General features: G+C 40.0%; 1 protein-coding gene and 1 long non-coding RNA gene across 3 annotated transcripts; one reads left to right on the top strand and one right to left on the bottom strand.

The window, feature by feature from the left end:
* Positions 1 to 5,863: 5,863 nt before the first annotated feature.
* On the bottom strand, positions 5,864 to 7,157 carry LOC107077728 (uncharacterized). The gene is made up of 2 exons (XR_001478730.2): positions 7,070 to 7,157; positions 5,864 to 6,095 (listed from the first exon to the last, which is right to left on the bottom strand). It is a non-coding gene; the product is annotated as an uncharacterized lncRNA (long non-coding RNA).
* g2e3 (G2/M-phase specific E3 ubiquitin protein ligase) lies at positions 6,199 to 12,889 on the top strand. Of its 2 annotated transcripts, none has more exons than XM_015350078.2 (10): positions 6,199 to 6,297; positions 7,096 to 7,185; positions 8,378 to 8,472; positions 8,964 to 9,065; positions 9,221 to 9,345; positions 9,945 to 10,119; positions 10,813 to 10,919; positions 11,227 to 11,343; positions 11,637 to 11,761; positions 11,845 to 12,889. In XM_015350078.2, exons 2-10 carry the CDS (start codon positions 7,140 to 7,142, stop codon positions 11,895 to 11,897), a joined length of 945 nt encoding a protein of 314 aa, XP_015205564.1. In that variant the 5' UTR covers positions 6,199 to 6,297; positions 7,096 to 7,139; the 3' UTR covers positions 11,898 to 12,889. The 2 variants fall into 2 exon arrangements, with proteins under 2 accessions (XP_015205564.1, XP_015205565.1); XM_015350079.2 differs by lacking the exon at positions 6,199 to 6,297 and adding an exon at positions 6,319 to 6,392.
* Positions 12,890 to 14,864: the final 1,975 nt, after the last annotated feature.

The following is a 14,864-nucleotide window of genomic DNA, read 5'->3' as shown; positions in this document are numbered from 1 at the left end:
TCCCGTGTTGTCGTGGCACAGTGCACTATTGTGTTGCATCATTGGCCTCCAGTGGAATACCAGTCTCTTTTCCAGTTTAAGTCGACTCAATCAAACAAGTTTTAGTTCCTGTGTTTTCAAAGGTTTATGTTGAGGTGCAGCTACAGGAGATTATTTTTTGCAGAGGGTGGCACGGCGGTGTTCCTGAGTCCTGGTGTGCGACTCCAGACCGGGGCGCTTTCTGTGAGGAGTGTACATGTTTTACCCGGGACTGTGCAGGTTTTCACGGGGTGCTCCAGTTTCCTGCCTCTCGCAGTCCAAGGACCCGCTGTGCAGCTTAATTGGCGACTCTGAATCGTCCCCTGTGAGAGCGTGCCCTGCGTTGGACTAAGCGGTTATTGAAAATTGATCGTTGTGTATATCGATATATACATAATTTTCTCCCTTTGCATGTTGGCAGCTTTTGATATTTTTCTAGTAAAACGAGTTCAGAAGTTCATTTCAAACTTATCCAAAGTAAGCCTGTATTACACAAAACGACGGGTTTTATTTGTTAAGTTGCATGAAAATCAGAACACACCCATGCATGAAAATGAACACTGGGATTGTCTTTTACTTAGAAATAACTTAGAGCTACCATACAGTATAAACCTTACAAGACGCCAATGAATTGGGAAGCATTCATGTGTAATATTAATCAATCTTTCTTTCAATACATTTTTCGTTATTTAGTAAACCCAGGAAACATTCTTCAATGGTTGTTTCAGTGTGTTGTGCAAAACCGAAAATATGTTTAATGGGAAAGTACATTATAAAATAAAAATTGTAGAACAAAAGATACTGTAGGTTGTAGTGGCTGAAATGTTTTAAAGGATGAACTAAGAAACTAAGAAATAGCTAAAAATGGTCAAATTAATTTATGTACATTCGACATTATTATTGCAAACCATTTCTCTATGGGTATTTACAAATATCATTTATATTGTATATATTTTATCATCTATTTTCTTTTCACTTTGGTTAAATTCAGTTATTGTCAAGGGTAATCGATAAAACGGTATATTTGTTCTTTCCATTTTCTGATTTCCATTTGTGCCAAATCGAACCGATTAGCATTGGTCATACTATACGAAAATACTTGGGATACGTTTTAAAGAAGTTTTAAAAAAAAAACATAAAATGAGTTTGCTTTCTTTGTGGAGATTTTGGTAATGAATTAAACGTTCGTTTTCGTCTGCATAGTAAACTGCACTAATAATTTCCAGTAATATTAGGCTACGAAATTCCAGCAACATTCCTCAGAAAAATCAAAAGCAATGAAAATTGCCATAGTGATAATTGAGCTAAATTGCACTACATAATTGGATCCCGTGGAGAATGTCTAGAGTTAATGGCATGAAATGTTTTGAAAATAAAAACCACTTTGAATGAATTCTGTAAACCTGCCAGGGCGTTCTGCAATGGGTACCTAACAACTACTCGGATGAAAAGAGGTTAACATTTTTTTTTTATTGTGCTTGCAGGTTGCATCCAGTTTTTCTTATCTACTGGCTGCTGGAAGTAAAGATATTTTTAAACTGTCATCTCAAGTCGTTGCGGTTTTAGAAGAACGAAATTAAATTTACCCTTTTCCCTGTGAGCATATAGCCTACTGTAGGTGTTACAAGAATGCGCTCGGCTCCCGAGTTGTTGGAACGGGTTCAGGGCAGTTCTTCCCAGCTCGGCCCTGCCAGATGTATGCCCCGGTGCACAGAGAGACTTGTGAAAGACGCTGCAGATGGGACCCGGTGCGGTGCCCCGGTGGAGACAGTGACATCCTGTCACTGTTGCAGAGAGGTGTTTGTGATTTTTAAATGATGGCTGGTGAAGGTGACTAATCCATGCAGTTGTATTCACGCGTGGGGGAAGGCACAGTTGGGTTGCACTTTTTTTCCCCCATTTAATGAGATCAGCGGTCAGAATGGCGCTCATTGGACGGGTTTAATTTCCTCGAAAGGGGAAGAGCGTGATAGAAAAAAAAAGAGATTTTTAAGTAAATGAATAAAATCGTAGTGGTTAGCACACAGAGAAATGAAAGGTTCTCTCCCATAACGTATGAAGCACTGTTAATGGTGTAGAGATGACTTGTCTTCATCTTACTAGGTTCTATTACTGATCGGAATTTTAAGTTATTTTGCATCTTATCTGGAATTGTACGAATTGTATGGCAGCTCGCTTTGCACCTCGAACTTCTTCAAGCAAGGGTTTTTAATTTTACAACCGCTAAGGCCAAAACAGATCAGGACAATATTTAAGGCAGAGCATCAGGTAAAGGGGCTCCAGTGTTCGCTACCTGAAATAATCAATAGCAGACAGGAGATTTCATCATCCCTGTTGTTCAGGACTGCCCGAGGTGCTGCCCTCCAGGCGTAAGCGCGCACCCTGTGAATTCTTGCCTGGCGTGGGCAACCACACCCCATTTCAAACGATCACCTCCTACACACTATTGAAACTATCTCGTTTTAACGGCGGAGGCAAATTATTTGTTCACTGAGTCATTTAGAGATCACTTGAAATTAAAAACGGACACCGTGTAGCTCTAAAGGATCACAATTGGCCATTCCTAACCTACAGTAATTGCTAAAATTCCTCAGATTGATCAAACTCACATGTTCCTGATCTTCTGAAATATACTGATTTAAGGGTGACCTATCAGACCTGCTGGGCTGTAGCTCTCCAGAACCAATGTTGGCCACACCTGTTCTACTGTACATCATGATTCTTAACACAACAGTAAGCATCTCGCCTTCCACTGGATTGGATGGCAAGCTCTTAATGCAGGCTTTAAGCCTTCATTTTTGACACAATAATAATCGACCCTCAGCTGCTTAAAGATGTTCAAAGCAAAAGTTATCAAAATAGGTTTTTTTTAAGTTACCTGCTGTGGTTTTAAAGCATTAATATGATTGAAATAAATGTAAGAGAATGTGATTAAATATCCATTTTTGTCCATTACCTGTTTGTCCTCTTTAACCTGAGCCTTTTTGTCATATTTTGAAAGATTATGTACCGCATTTACGATGGTGTTGGACAGAATTGTTTTGGAGAGAACAGAGGAAGGTGTTCAGCCTAAATCTCAAGAAGTGTGGAAAAATCTGTATGTTTCATTATGTTGGAGAAAGGAGCAGAAAATCTTAAAATTCAAAAAGATAAAAACATCATCGAAGTATAAATATTTATATTAATCGGCAGCCTCAAGAGAACTGGTATATGACACAGCAAGTACTTTAAATGGGACCACCACCAATGAGACAATACTGAGAAGAGAGATTGTGAGCAGTCATAAATGTTCATTGTAAATTGCCATCCCTTCCCTCAGCAAGGAAAAATACAGAGTTTAAAGCACAAAAGATTAAAATGTGTGTTCTTTCACTTGAGACCAATTGCACCATGGACTGTCAATAGAAAAGTATATAAAATGTCCTTTAAAAATCTGTAGTTTTTAAAATAGTGTATTTGATTTGTTGAAACAATATAAACTTAATTTGGCTTTGAGTCATAGAAATGGCTTTGTTTACATTTTCTACATTCTTTAGTTTCAATAAGGAAAATAATTTAACATGTAATTATCTTTATTTAAGTGAGGATCAAGTAACGTAGGCATCTCTGATTGTCATTCCAGCCTGTAGTCTAAATATTGACGAGAAAAAAATATTGTAAAAAAGTGGAAACAACACAGACTGACAATTATCACCATTTAAAGAAAAAGGTGAAGCTTTCAAAATGTGTCAATACACATTAACTTGCTTCCATCAGCTCCTGCATGCACTGTGAACAGAAGTCTTGTAGTCTAGAGTCTACTCAGCAGTAGTTGAGTATCCTGCAGCAAAACTAGATTTGAATCCCTGAAATGGCTGGAATATATTAGTGAGCTTCTTGTGTTGCATCACATTTCTAAACCATCTTGCTCTGATTCATATTTTGTTTTTCCTACCTTTAGTACATGCATTGCAAAACCTTTAAACAATATTCAAGTTGGAGACAGTACACAAACATCGAATGGAAGCACTGTTAAAATCACAAAATTATTAAACTAAAACATTGCTCTCCTTTTATTCCTGGGTGACATCACAATTTGTGCTGTTTTATTTCGTATTATGTACAGTATGTCTTGTTTGAACAGCAGATGATTGTGTAGTATTTAAGCATTGAAATAGTCAATGTTGTGCCCTAGACTAATTCTCTAAACCTTTTAAATAATGTGGACAGAGATTTCTTAGGTAATGTAATATATAATATAGCTCTGAAGAGTTCCCTAAAACATAACTTACTGAAATTGCATAGCTGTGTTAATTAATTGTGTCAATTTCATGAATCTTTTGGTGGTATATATATTTAATTAAAAAATTGCAATTGCTATTTTTATACTTTTTCTGCTGTGATACATTTGTGTGTGCATGTAGATTATCTATCCATCAATTGGATAATTAAATATTAAACTAGTTACTTATGATTTTCAATCAATGATATTTCACTATCTCCATGCAGAAATAGAATACTTCAGAAAATACTGTCGACAATTTATATCACTGACAGAATTCACAGATTTTACCATGTTTAATCTAGTATTCTTTTGTTTAGCCTGTGTTATAGTTATATTGTCATACATATTACCTTTATACAAATATTGTAAGTGTATGTATTCTATGTGCTACAGCATGTACAAGTATAGAAGTAATAAATACAGAATGATCTTAAGATTAATTGGAGGTGTGAATGTGTAGTATGCTGCAAAGGATTTGTATTTTACTGTAGTTAAATTCTATTTTATATGGTAATATTATTCTTTATTAAGACTTATTTTCTTTTAAGCATTGAAATGTTGTCTAAACCAATGGCTGTATTTAATTATGACTAAATCTGGAGTGCTTTTTGATGCCCAAGTCATGGCACTGTGTGTACCACTGTAATTAGTGTGTGTCTTTCAATCGTATGGCCCTGAAGCAATAGGTGATTAGTAAGAAAAGGCATGAATGTACAGCCTGCAGGATAATTGTGTCCAGGACAAAGCTTGGCCAACATAATTAGCTGCATTTGGAAAAGTTCTCAATTTGCTATTCAGGAAACTAAACAGAAAAATCATATACTCCGTTGGTCATGAATAGATTTAAAAAATGAACATTTGGATTATCCGAGGACGTCCTACAAGGATAATAGAGCAAAGATTTCAGATCCCGTAATAAAGAGCGCTGTTTCTTTGTTTCTTGATCGCAAAATTCAATTTCAAATGTAGTTCCGAGGTGCTATTATCCGTTGATTTTAAGAACACAAATAACAGAGCTATCCTCGCATTTACAAAAATGTTTTTCTTCCATGTTTTTACTGAAGGCTTAGCTTAAAAAAACACATATCGCGTAAGACATTCTACTGTACTGTATATTATCGTCTGAGAATACTGCTTGAACTGTGCGTAACTGGCTCCGGCAAAGAATGGTACAGTATTCAATGCCGAAAATGATTTTAAAAAATCATTTTGAAAAGTTATATCCGAACCCTGTGAGCATGAGATTTAAACCTGGCTAGTCACATATCTATATTCACTTTGTTTATGAATTGCTTCCAATATTCCTGAAGTCTAGATTTCGTTTTTTAAAGTAATATTTTGAATATGTTATGAATCAGCCGCTATCAAAAATGCTTTTTATATTTAGCAGTTCTACATAAAATTCGTACAGCGATATCCACATCTAAAACAATGTTTCCCAAATGATCCCTGACGGCACATCAAAATAATGAATCAGACGTGTGTAATTCAGAATGCATCTGTGTAATCGTTTTCACCTGGTCATTGATAATTATGACAGTTCTGCAAATGACGTAAATAAAAAGCCCAGGGGTAGAAGGGTGAGGGTTAAAATATATTTATAGACAGAAATAGTAATACATATCCCTTGTATTCAGGGTGTTCAGTTGTAAAGAATTTTATGTTTCTGTGAAGATACTTGCTTCCGCCCTAAATTTCACCGCTGTGTTTGATTCTCTGCGAATGGGGTGCAGGCCTCTCTTCCTTCGTCGATTTCCTCAACTGGGTTTTGGCCGCAAAAGGCCTTTTGAATAGGGTGCTACTTCTCTTGAACCTCAGTGAGAAAAACAACAACAACAAAACAATACTTCACTGTACGGAGCGCCTGAGACACCGACTTCTTCTCGCCTCCGCCGGGTGACAACTTCCTGGGCTCCGCCCCCTTCTCCCGGAAGTTTGGGTTTGAATCTCGTTTCGACGGGAAATTTGAACTTCCTGAGGTGGAAGCAATCTATTGTTGGAAACCATCAAAACTGGTAAGAATAGAGGTTTCTCTTTGTCATTATGACTGGACGTCTTCTTATGGGGACATTTAAACGGTACAATCGCAATGTTTCACGCGGGCAGGCTTGTGAGGTTTTTTTTTTACACAATATTTTATTTTGCTTAAGTATTATCATCGAACTTTTGCTTTCGCTTTGAAAGCCTGCTGGTCTGTCTGTCTGTCTGTGTTGTTGCCAGTTTCCATCGATCAAGGGAGAAATTTGTCGCAATGTAGCATTTCATCTGGACTGATATAGAAAATAATTGTAAATATGTTGTTTTAAATATTAGTTCTGACTAAGGAAACGGGTTTTTTTGACAGAGCTGTTTGATTAGCAAAACCAGACGTCTTGACGGCGAAGGGGAGTCTTAACTAGACTATTCTCGGTTTTTTAGATTTTCTATGCCGGTGGTCATGGCATTTCTAGACGGCACATTTTGCTATCTTTTCTGAAGTATAGCCATGTAAAATGTGATCTATTTTCTATAATTTTACTTTTCAAGTTCACCCTTCAAAGGGGTGTTGTATTTCAAGGGAAAGCCACAAATGCTGCACTTGCTAACAATGTTAACGTTTCAATGTTACTGTGAGACCTGGATAATCTGCAGTGGGGTTTTTTTTTGTGTCATAGCTTTTAGTTACAGATAGGCAGACCTGTCAGACATTTGATCGTCTTCTCAATTCAGATGTCTGTACTTTTCGACGATTGTAAAGTGCATTTAAAATGAAAGCTAAGCACGGCGTGCACTGAGCACAGGAGTTACCGGTGCATCTCCATCCCCTGTACCAGGCAGGTTAACTCTAATGTGGGAGTAGCGGAGGTCGGCTCCAGCCATGAAGAAGAGCCCCGTCTGCGCCGGGGACGAAAACAAGGACGAGCGTAAGTCTTTGATCTTGCAGCAGTTCCAGAACATGGAAGGTTTGGTTTGATCGAGTCTGTGTGGACGTCCTTAATTGACGTTGTGGAGCCTGTCGCCCTGGCCGGTTCTGAGTCATAATCATCCCCAAGTCGTATTTTTTTTTAAAGAGTTTTATTGGAGTGACCGATGAATTACCTTGTTGCCAAAGCAGATACAATCAACAGAGCATTAACACCCTTTTGCAGTATAACAAAAATACGACTGGACATTTACGTGCCTCGCGTAAAACGTTATTTGACAAGAACATACTGATGGGGGAAAAAAGAAACGCAACACCTCCTCCTCCACACTCTGGCCCTCCCGTCTGCGTGGAACAGGCTGAAGAGGACCTGATGCCACTGCTGAGGAGTCCATCGCCAGTCAGGTGTGACGTCTAGGAGGTGTGAGCAGAGGGCCTCTGAGGGGTCGCCTTGCTCTAAGGCCAGCACCATGGAGCCTCACTGTCCTGTCACTGATGAGGACATTGTGTCTGCCGGCATGTTTCAGCAGCAGTACGGGGGGGCAGATCTGAAACGATCTCTCAGATGTGTCGGTCCTGCTCTGGTGTGGTCATTCGATGGCGACCGGATCTTGGACGGTCATCTGTCCTGCCAGTCTGCTGAAACTCTCTGCAGTCGGGACACAGTGGAGCGGTTTACTCCATAGTGTCGAGGCACTATGGAATGCACAGAAAACTAAGTGTGGCCTTTTCTTACACTGGCAAGTTGCAATGCCTCACTGCACAAGCTGTATTGCTGGTCAGAGGGCTTAAAACAAATTGACAACTTTTTGTGAAAGTACATAAGCTATAACTGTAGTATTCTCATTCCAGGAAATGTTGCGTTTCTTTTTTCCATCAGTGCATATATCTATCCCAGGCAACTCCCTTTTGCCCATTTTGCACCACGCATCACTCCTCTCTCCTTCACCCTGTCTCCACCTTCGCAGCCAACCCTCGGTTCACTTCTCCGACTGGGGCCCGGGGTCCCTCGTCCTCTGGCCAGGGGGCAGGGCCAGGTCACGCCGTCCTTGAAACCTCGATAGACATCCACCAACGCATTGAATTCTTGGGTCGTCATTCTTCCTGAGCTTGCCCGTGATGTCTGTCCCGTCGCCTGACCTTCTCAGCGCTGCTCCTGTGTCTGTAACAGTGTCGTTTTTGTCCTGTTTTAGCCTGTGTGTTTTGTAAGCTTCCTGACAACTGTCCGGAGAAGTATGGCGAGAAGATAAGTTACAAACAGCAGCTCACTCTTCATTATTTCTGTCTTGTAAGTATCGAGTCGACGTTGTGCTTGTCACAGGAAGAGGCCTTGCAAAGAAGAGGCTTATTGTTGCACAGTTCTTGCTTTGACCAAGAGGGGAAAAAAGTCAGTGAGAACGTTTGAATTGAATTCATCAGCTGAAAATAACCTGTTGCAAAATGTCTGTTTATTTTTGCAGTATTTTACACTTATGAATGGAATGGTATTGATCCTAAAGCACAGCAAAATCTGAACCACCAATGGCATCAATTCAAGCTTTACTGTCCTGTTTGGGGAAATTCATTTTAAAGCACACTCCCAGCATAACACAAAGACATTTTACCATTGAGACATCAGTGCAAGTGTTACCGCAAGATAAGGGAGAAGTTGGTTACCATACATCGGTTAAGCACTCAGCTAAAGCTACAGTACATTTAGATGTTTTAATCCACAGGGTGCCTTTGCTAAAATGGGCAGTCCTCCTAATCAACATAATGTTTTGTGTTCAAATTGTCTAGCTGATGTCCAGTGGCATATATCAGCGTGGAAATGAAGATCAGGACATCTATGGATTTTTGTTGCATGACATAAACCAGGAGATAAAAAGAGCATCCAAATTGGTAAGCGAAGTGTCATATACTATCTGGTAGTATTTTTGTCCTGTTTGTATTAAAAGAAATTTAGAAACGTTTGTCAGTGGTTCCTTATTATGCCTGAGGGTGCTTCTCCTCAAAGTGATTCATTTTTAACAATACTGATATGTGTGTCCTTTTAGACATGTGGAATTTGCAAAAGGAAAGGAGCTTCGGTTGGGTGTTCAGTCAGTGCCTGTCCAAAGAAGGTCCATCTGCCATGTGGGCTGAAAAAAGAATATATTTTCCAGTTTACTGGACAGTTTCCGTAAGTTTTTGGGTTTTTTTTCTTCACTTACGAATGTTGTTTACTGGTAATTAGGCTAGGATTGATTATAAGGTTATATTTTTGTTAGTGATTGTTTCTGTTTGTCCCCCAGATTTTGGATAAAACTCTCCCACGATGTCCCTGTCTGATCGCTGGTGTATAACCATGTTCACCTTTTATTGCTGAAGATCAGATAATACATGGACCACAGATTATTATGGTCCAAACATAAACTGGCATGTTGGGTCGCTGACTAAAGAGATGTGAACCCTGTTTTGATTCAGACCCTGTAGTTTATTTTGGGTTTTCAGTAGCTAATTGATCCAAAGATCTCATCCCGCTGTTCCTGAAAACAACATGCTGGTATCGCCTTAGACAACATCATCCTTTGGTTTTTAACTCAGTGGGCATAGTGGGCTCCTCTCATTTCTGTTCTGTTCTTGTGGTTATTGATTAACTGTTTGTTGAACCAAGAAGGTAATAACTCCATACTGAGCAGTCTAACCCAGGCCTTGCTTTCTGAGGAATGTAAAAGTATGCGTGTTTTCCCAGGCCTGTTCCAGTGCGAATTTCTGATGGGATATTCTGTCTTTGTACAGATCCTTCTGCATTGCACACAGACCTACTCAGACGATGGCAAAATCCAAATCCTCCAGGCTCAGTGGCCCCCTCAGCTGCTCGATTTGCCTGGAGTACATTGAGCCAGTCCTGTCCTACAGCGTGCTGAAGTGTCCCTGCTGTAACAGCAGCTGGTTTCACAGGGACTGTGTGCAGGTACGTGTGTCACGCTGAGTAAGTTGCTATTTCTTGCTTTCTTGCACCGAATGTTTAAAGATAGGTAAGGATATTAAATAGGCCGTTTGGCTCATCTAGCTCGTGTGGATGCTCCTTGAAATAGGCCAGGTTTCTGACCATGTAGGTGGGCAGTTTGTTCCATTCTTCTGCAGCCTTATATTAATGTAAACTTTTGCTACTTATTCTCAGTTTTAAGAATAGCACTGCAGACGTTTCTCTGATTCAAGGGGCAAGTGAAAGTTGAGAAATAATACAGGTTACATTTTTTGTTGTTTTGCAACTGATTAAGAGTAAGTGATTTTTGTAAGATTTGTTTGAGGAAGTTAAAAGTACCAGGCTTGTGAATTATCGTACATGTCTATGAAAACCTTTTAAAGGTGGCAAGGACATAGATATTCAGAATTCCTGCAATTAAGGATTTGTTTTCTTCTTGATGTCTCAGATTTTACACCACTCCTTAAACTAATTATTATAAATATTATGTTCTCTGTAAACAATACAGCAGCATAAATATCTCTTACGAATTGTGCTCCATTAGCATCATAGAACTAAACTACGTAAACCACTGTCTGCTGTATTTTGTGTCTTTGTATTTGAAAGTCCATTAATCTGAATGCCACAGGTGACAGTGTCAGATGCGTGCTTCACATTCTTTTTATCTTCTGTAAACAGCACCTAGCCCACAGTGCTGGAATGTTCTTCTTCAGGTGCACCATTTGCAGCAACAAAGACAGATTTCAGCAAGAAATGCTACGAATGGGCATCTACATACCAGAAAAGTAAGTTACTTGCATTCCAGGGAAACCAGCAATAAGAAGCCCGTTCCTTTCATATATTAATCCAAAGGATTTTAAAGTAGCGCTTTCGATTTACAGCTACATAAAACAGGGTCAGACTGGTTAAGCCGAGCCTGCTTACAGCTTGTAAAATAACACTCTCAATAACAGTTCAAACTGCAAAAAATATGCCAGAACACAAGGTTAAAAAGTTCATGGATTTAATTTTGAATTCTTTCAAGAATAGTACTGGTAGAAATGTGTAATGTTTATGTGTATATATTTCTATGATCTTTTGTGGTTATCGCAGAGATGCATCCTGGGAGCTGGAAGAAAATGCCTACAGTGATTTGCTACAAGTCTATCAGCACTGTGATGTGGAGATGTGCTTCTGTCAATGTGGGAGGGAGTACAGTAAGCCTGACAGGTACAGTACCTGCACACCTACATGGTACTGTAGTTTTCCAATTGATTGAGGAAAAGCTCCTTCACGTTTCATGTGCGACTACTTGCAAGCAAATATTTGTGATGAACCATCGGTAAATGACACTGGGTCAGTTATTCACATTTGTTTTTTGTTTTCATTAAAAACAAATGAAAACAAGAAGTGAAAGGTGAAGCAAATGAACTGAAACTAATCTGTCCACGTGACGTTTTTGACGGCTTTAATATGGCTTTAGGGAGCACCAAATTGTTGCCGTTGTTGTTGCTGTTTTTCAGCCTGTGGGAAATCGTACGGTGCCACTGCTGTGGATCCAGAGGAACTCATCGAAAGTGCTCATCTCTGAAAGGCTTAGAAGAGAACTGGGCCTGTGCAGAGTGTCTCCTCATTCTCAACGAAATGGGTAAGGGCCTGCAGTGTGTGCAGGAGTGATATCCTGAGCTAGTGCGAGCAGAAACAGAATTCATGTCTGATGTCTCAACGCAGGGCTCCAGGACAAGGAAAAAAGAAAGAGGCGGCCTCTACAAACGGTCAACTGATAGCTCCAGGCCCATGCGTTCTGCCTACAGGTGAATGTTTCCATTGATATGCATTGAGAGCAGAGGAAAAGATGCTCGATACTGAGCAAGGAGGCTCTGCAAGAACAAAAAGGGCAATTTCAAGACCTCACTGCACCAGCGGCAGAGACCAGAAGCACAAGAGTAAAAAAGAAAAAAACTGAAATAAAGCTGGAACCTGCAAGCGGTAGCCTTAAACGGACAACTTGGTCAATGGAAACAAAGCCTTCATTTTTAGATTTCAGTTTCATTACCTGAAAATGAAAGTGACTGTATCCTAGATTTTGAAGAATGTCTCCAAATTCTGTGTGAAGAACGGAAGCTGAACCTGCAGACACACCTCTTGTTCCAGAAACGGAAAAAACTTCTGGGAACTAGTTCATCGGCTGACTTACATTTCTCTCCAGCTTTTCTCAGTGAAGTTTGACTGAAGGCATGTGTGTGTTGTAGCACTCTGGTTTGGTAATAGTTGGCAGAGCTAAAAGGAACTTACATGGGCTACCACAATAAATGTATTGCAGTAATCATAGACCAATCATTTGTGATTACTGTTTTTTTTTATGCTACTTTTCAAAATGTAGTCTTAACTGTTTTGGTTACATTTTATTGCCTTCCCATTGACATTTGTGATTTGTTACACAAATTGTGATCTCTTTTTAATATTACATTTGTCATGTGAAAAAAAACTTTTTTTTAGCAACGACTACAAAAGTTACATTGTCTTTTGAATCATTCTCGACTTGGGAGAATGTGTGTGTAACTGTTCCACAGGTCTCATGGGCTGACCCTGTTGTACTTTATGATGATATGCTTTATCTAGCTGCTTTAAGTGAATGAAGATCCCACTACGTCTTCCGAATTATGTTCTGTAGAACCCCATTCTAAATACAGTACTATGTTTGACACAGTATTACCTTAAGAAGTTGTACTTTGAGGAAAAAAAGTAAATTAATAAAATATTTTCATACAGTGTATTCTTTATTCTTGGAATCTAGTGCTGTGGAGCTTGTATCTACACTGGAGTTGAGAGTTTATTAGGTACACCAGCCCTTCCCATCTGATTGACTGCTCAGTCAATGACAGCATCATATGTGCAGACAGTGCTATTGAAAGCAGGCAGGACTGTGTGGAATTCACCTACGGACATATGGATTGTGTGTGTTTGCGATTCAGAGGGAGAATGGGCAAGACACAGGATTAAAGTGACTCTGAATGTGGCAGGGTAAGTGGGCCCCAGACGTGCTGGTATGAGTGTGTGAGGAACCTCAACCCTGCTGTTCGTGCACAGTGGGGTCTTGGGTGTATTGTGAATGGGCCACCGCCCAGATGACATCCAGCTGACCACGGTAGGAAACAGTCCAGTGATCCAGGGGGCTGACAGCGGCTGGCACGGCCTGTGCAGAGCAACGGATCAGCTACAGCCAGTCAACTAACCGGCGAGTACAACAGCAGCACCGAGAGAGGCCCGTTGGAATGCACCACCCGTCCTGTCACGGAGGGGGTATGGCAACTGGCGGCCCAACTGAGTAACACTCCAGTCGGCAAAAAAACAAAAACATGTGGGTACTGTGGGCTAAGGAGCACTGGAGGACTGATACAACAGCGCCTGGTCCTGGTTCCTGCTGTTCCACACTGATGTGAGGACCAGGATACGGCAAAAACACGAGTCCGTGGATCCATCCTGCTGGGTGTCAATAATGCAGGGTGGGGGGTAGGTGTCCATGGCACACAGTGGGTCCCTCGTTCTGAGAAGAACGACACTTGAATGCTGCAGGATTGTTGCGGATCAGGTGCATTCCTACACCGCTGCAAGGTACCCATCTGTGGTGCTGTGTGATACAAGGCTAGAAAAGCAGGAACGTGACGGTGAATTCAGCTAAATGCAGTGGCCTCCCCAGTCTCCAGATCTCAGTCTTATCAATCATCTGTGGGAGCTAGTCGGAGATCCATCACTGACTAATTTGCAATGACTATGGGGCATTTTGTAGCCAGCATAGGCAAGCATCCCTGTGTGGCACTGTCGACAGCTCTGTTGAGTCCATGTCCTGATAAATTCAGGGTGTTTTGAGGGCAAATCGGGGACCAACTCGCTATCAGCTAGATGGACCTAATCAAGTAGATATTATGTATGTAATTAGCATATTTATCAAGTGCGCAGATGATAGAGTTCTGCTCCAGAGGTTTGAGTCCAGGTTCTACAGGACATTAATATTTCCAGGAACTGTCTGTTGCAATCACGTATTTTGTCTTGGTTTTTAATAACTCCTGGGTGATCTACTGTATGAGGCGCAAGTGTTTCACTGATACAGGAAAATATCTGAAACTCAAAAACAGTGCACAAGAGCAGTGCAGAAGATGACAAACTCAATCCACAATTATAGTCAGAGTACAGGTAATGTCAGAGCAATATCGAATGTTATTACCCAGGGATTAACATTTGAACCTGAAATTTGGAATGAGAAAAGAAATCCTTAGAGAATATTTCAAACAATTCATATTGTGAGCCCTAAAGAGAATGTTTCTGGGAAGGGTCTAGCTATTATTTCCCAATCATATGTATGTCACGTGAAAATGATTGAAATATCCCCTCTTACTGGAACCTCATGCTATTTGAATAATTAAAAAATATTGGAACCATCTTGCAAAAGAAAAACTTTTTACACAGAACTTCTAATGAATGCATGCACCAACAGTAACGGAAAAAACTATAAACCGATTGCTAAAGCATTAAACGTATTATTTCTCCTAAGGGAGAAATTCAAAATGTATGTGTTGAAAAGCGCTGCAGTCAATTTTAATTTTAAATACATGCTACATGAGGATGTAGCAGTTTTTGTAATCCTTCAATTAAGCTTTAAAAACTGATCAAGAAACACAAAGCATTTAATGGTATTTAATTGGAGATAATAAATATTGCTTGTCATATATTGAATACTAAATTTATAGAAA

This window comes from Lepisosteus oculatus, chromosome 8 (assembly GCF_040954835.1).
Source record: "Lepisosteus oculatus isolate fLepOcu1 chromosome 8, fLepOcu1.hap2, whole genome shotgun sequence".
In the NCBI taxonomy this organism is placed as follows: Eukaryota; Metazoa; Chordata; class Actinopteri; order Semionotiformes; family Lepisosteidae; genus Lepisosteus; species Lepisosteus oculatus.
Note: the sequence above shows the minus strand (reverse complement) of the source record. Positions and strands in the feature narration are given on the sequence as shown.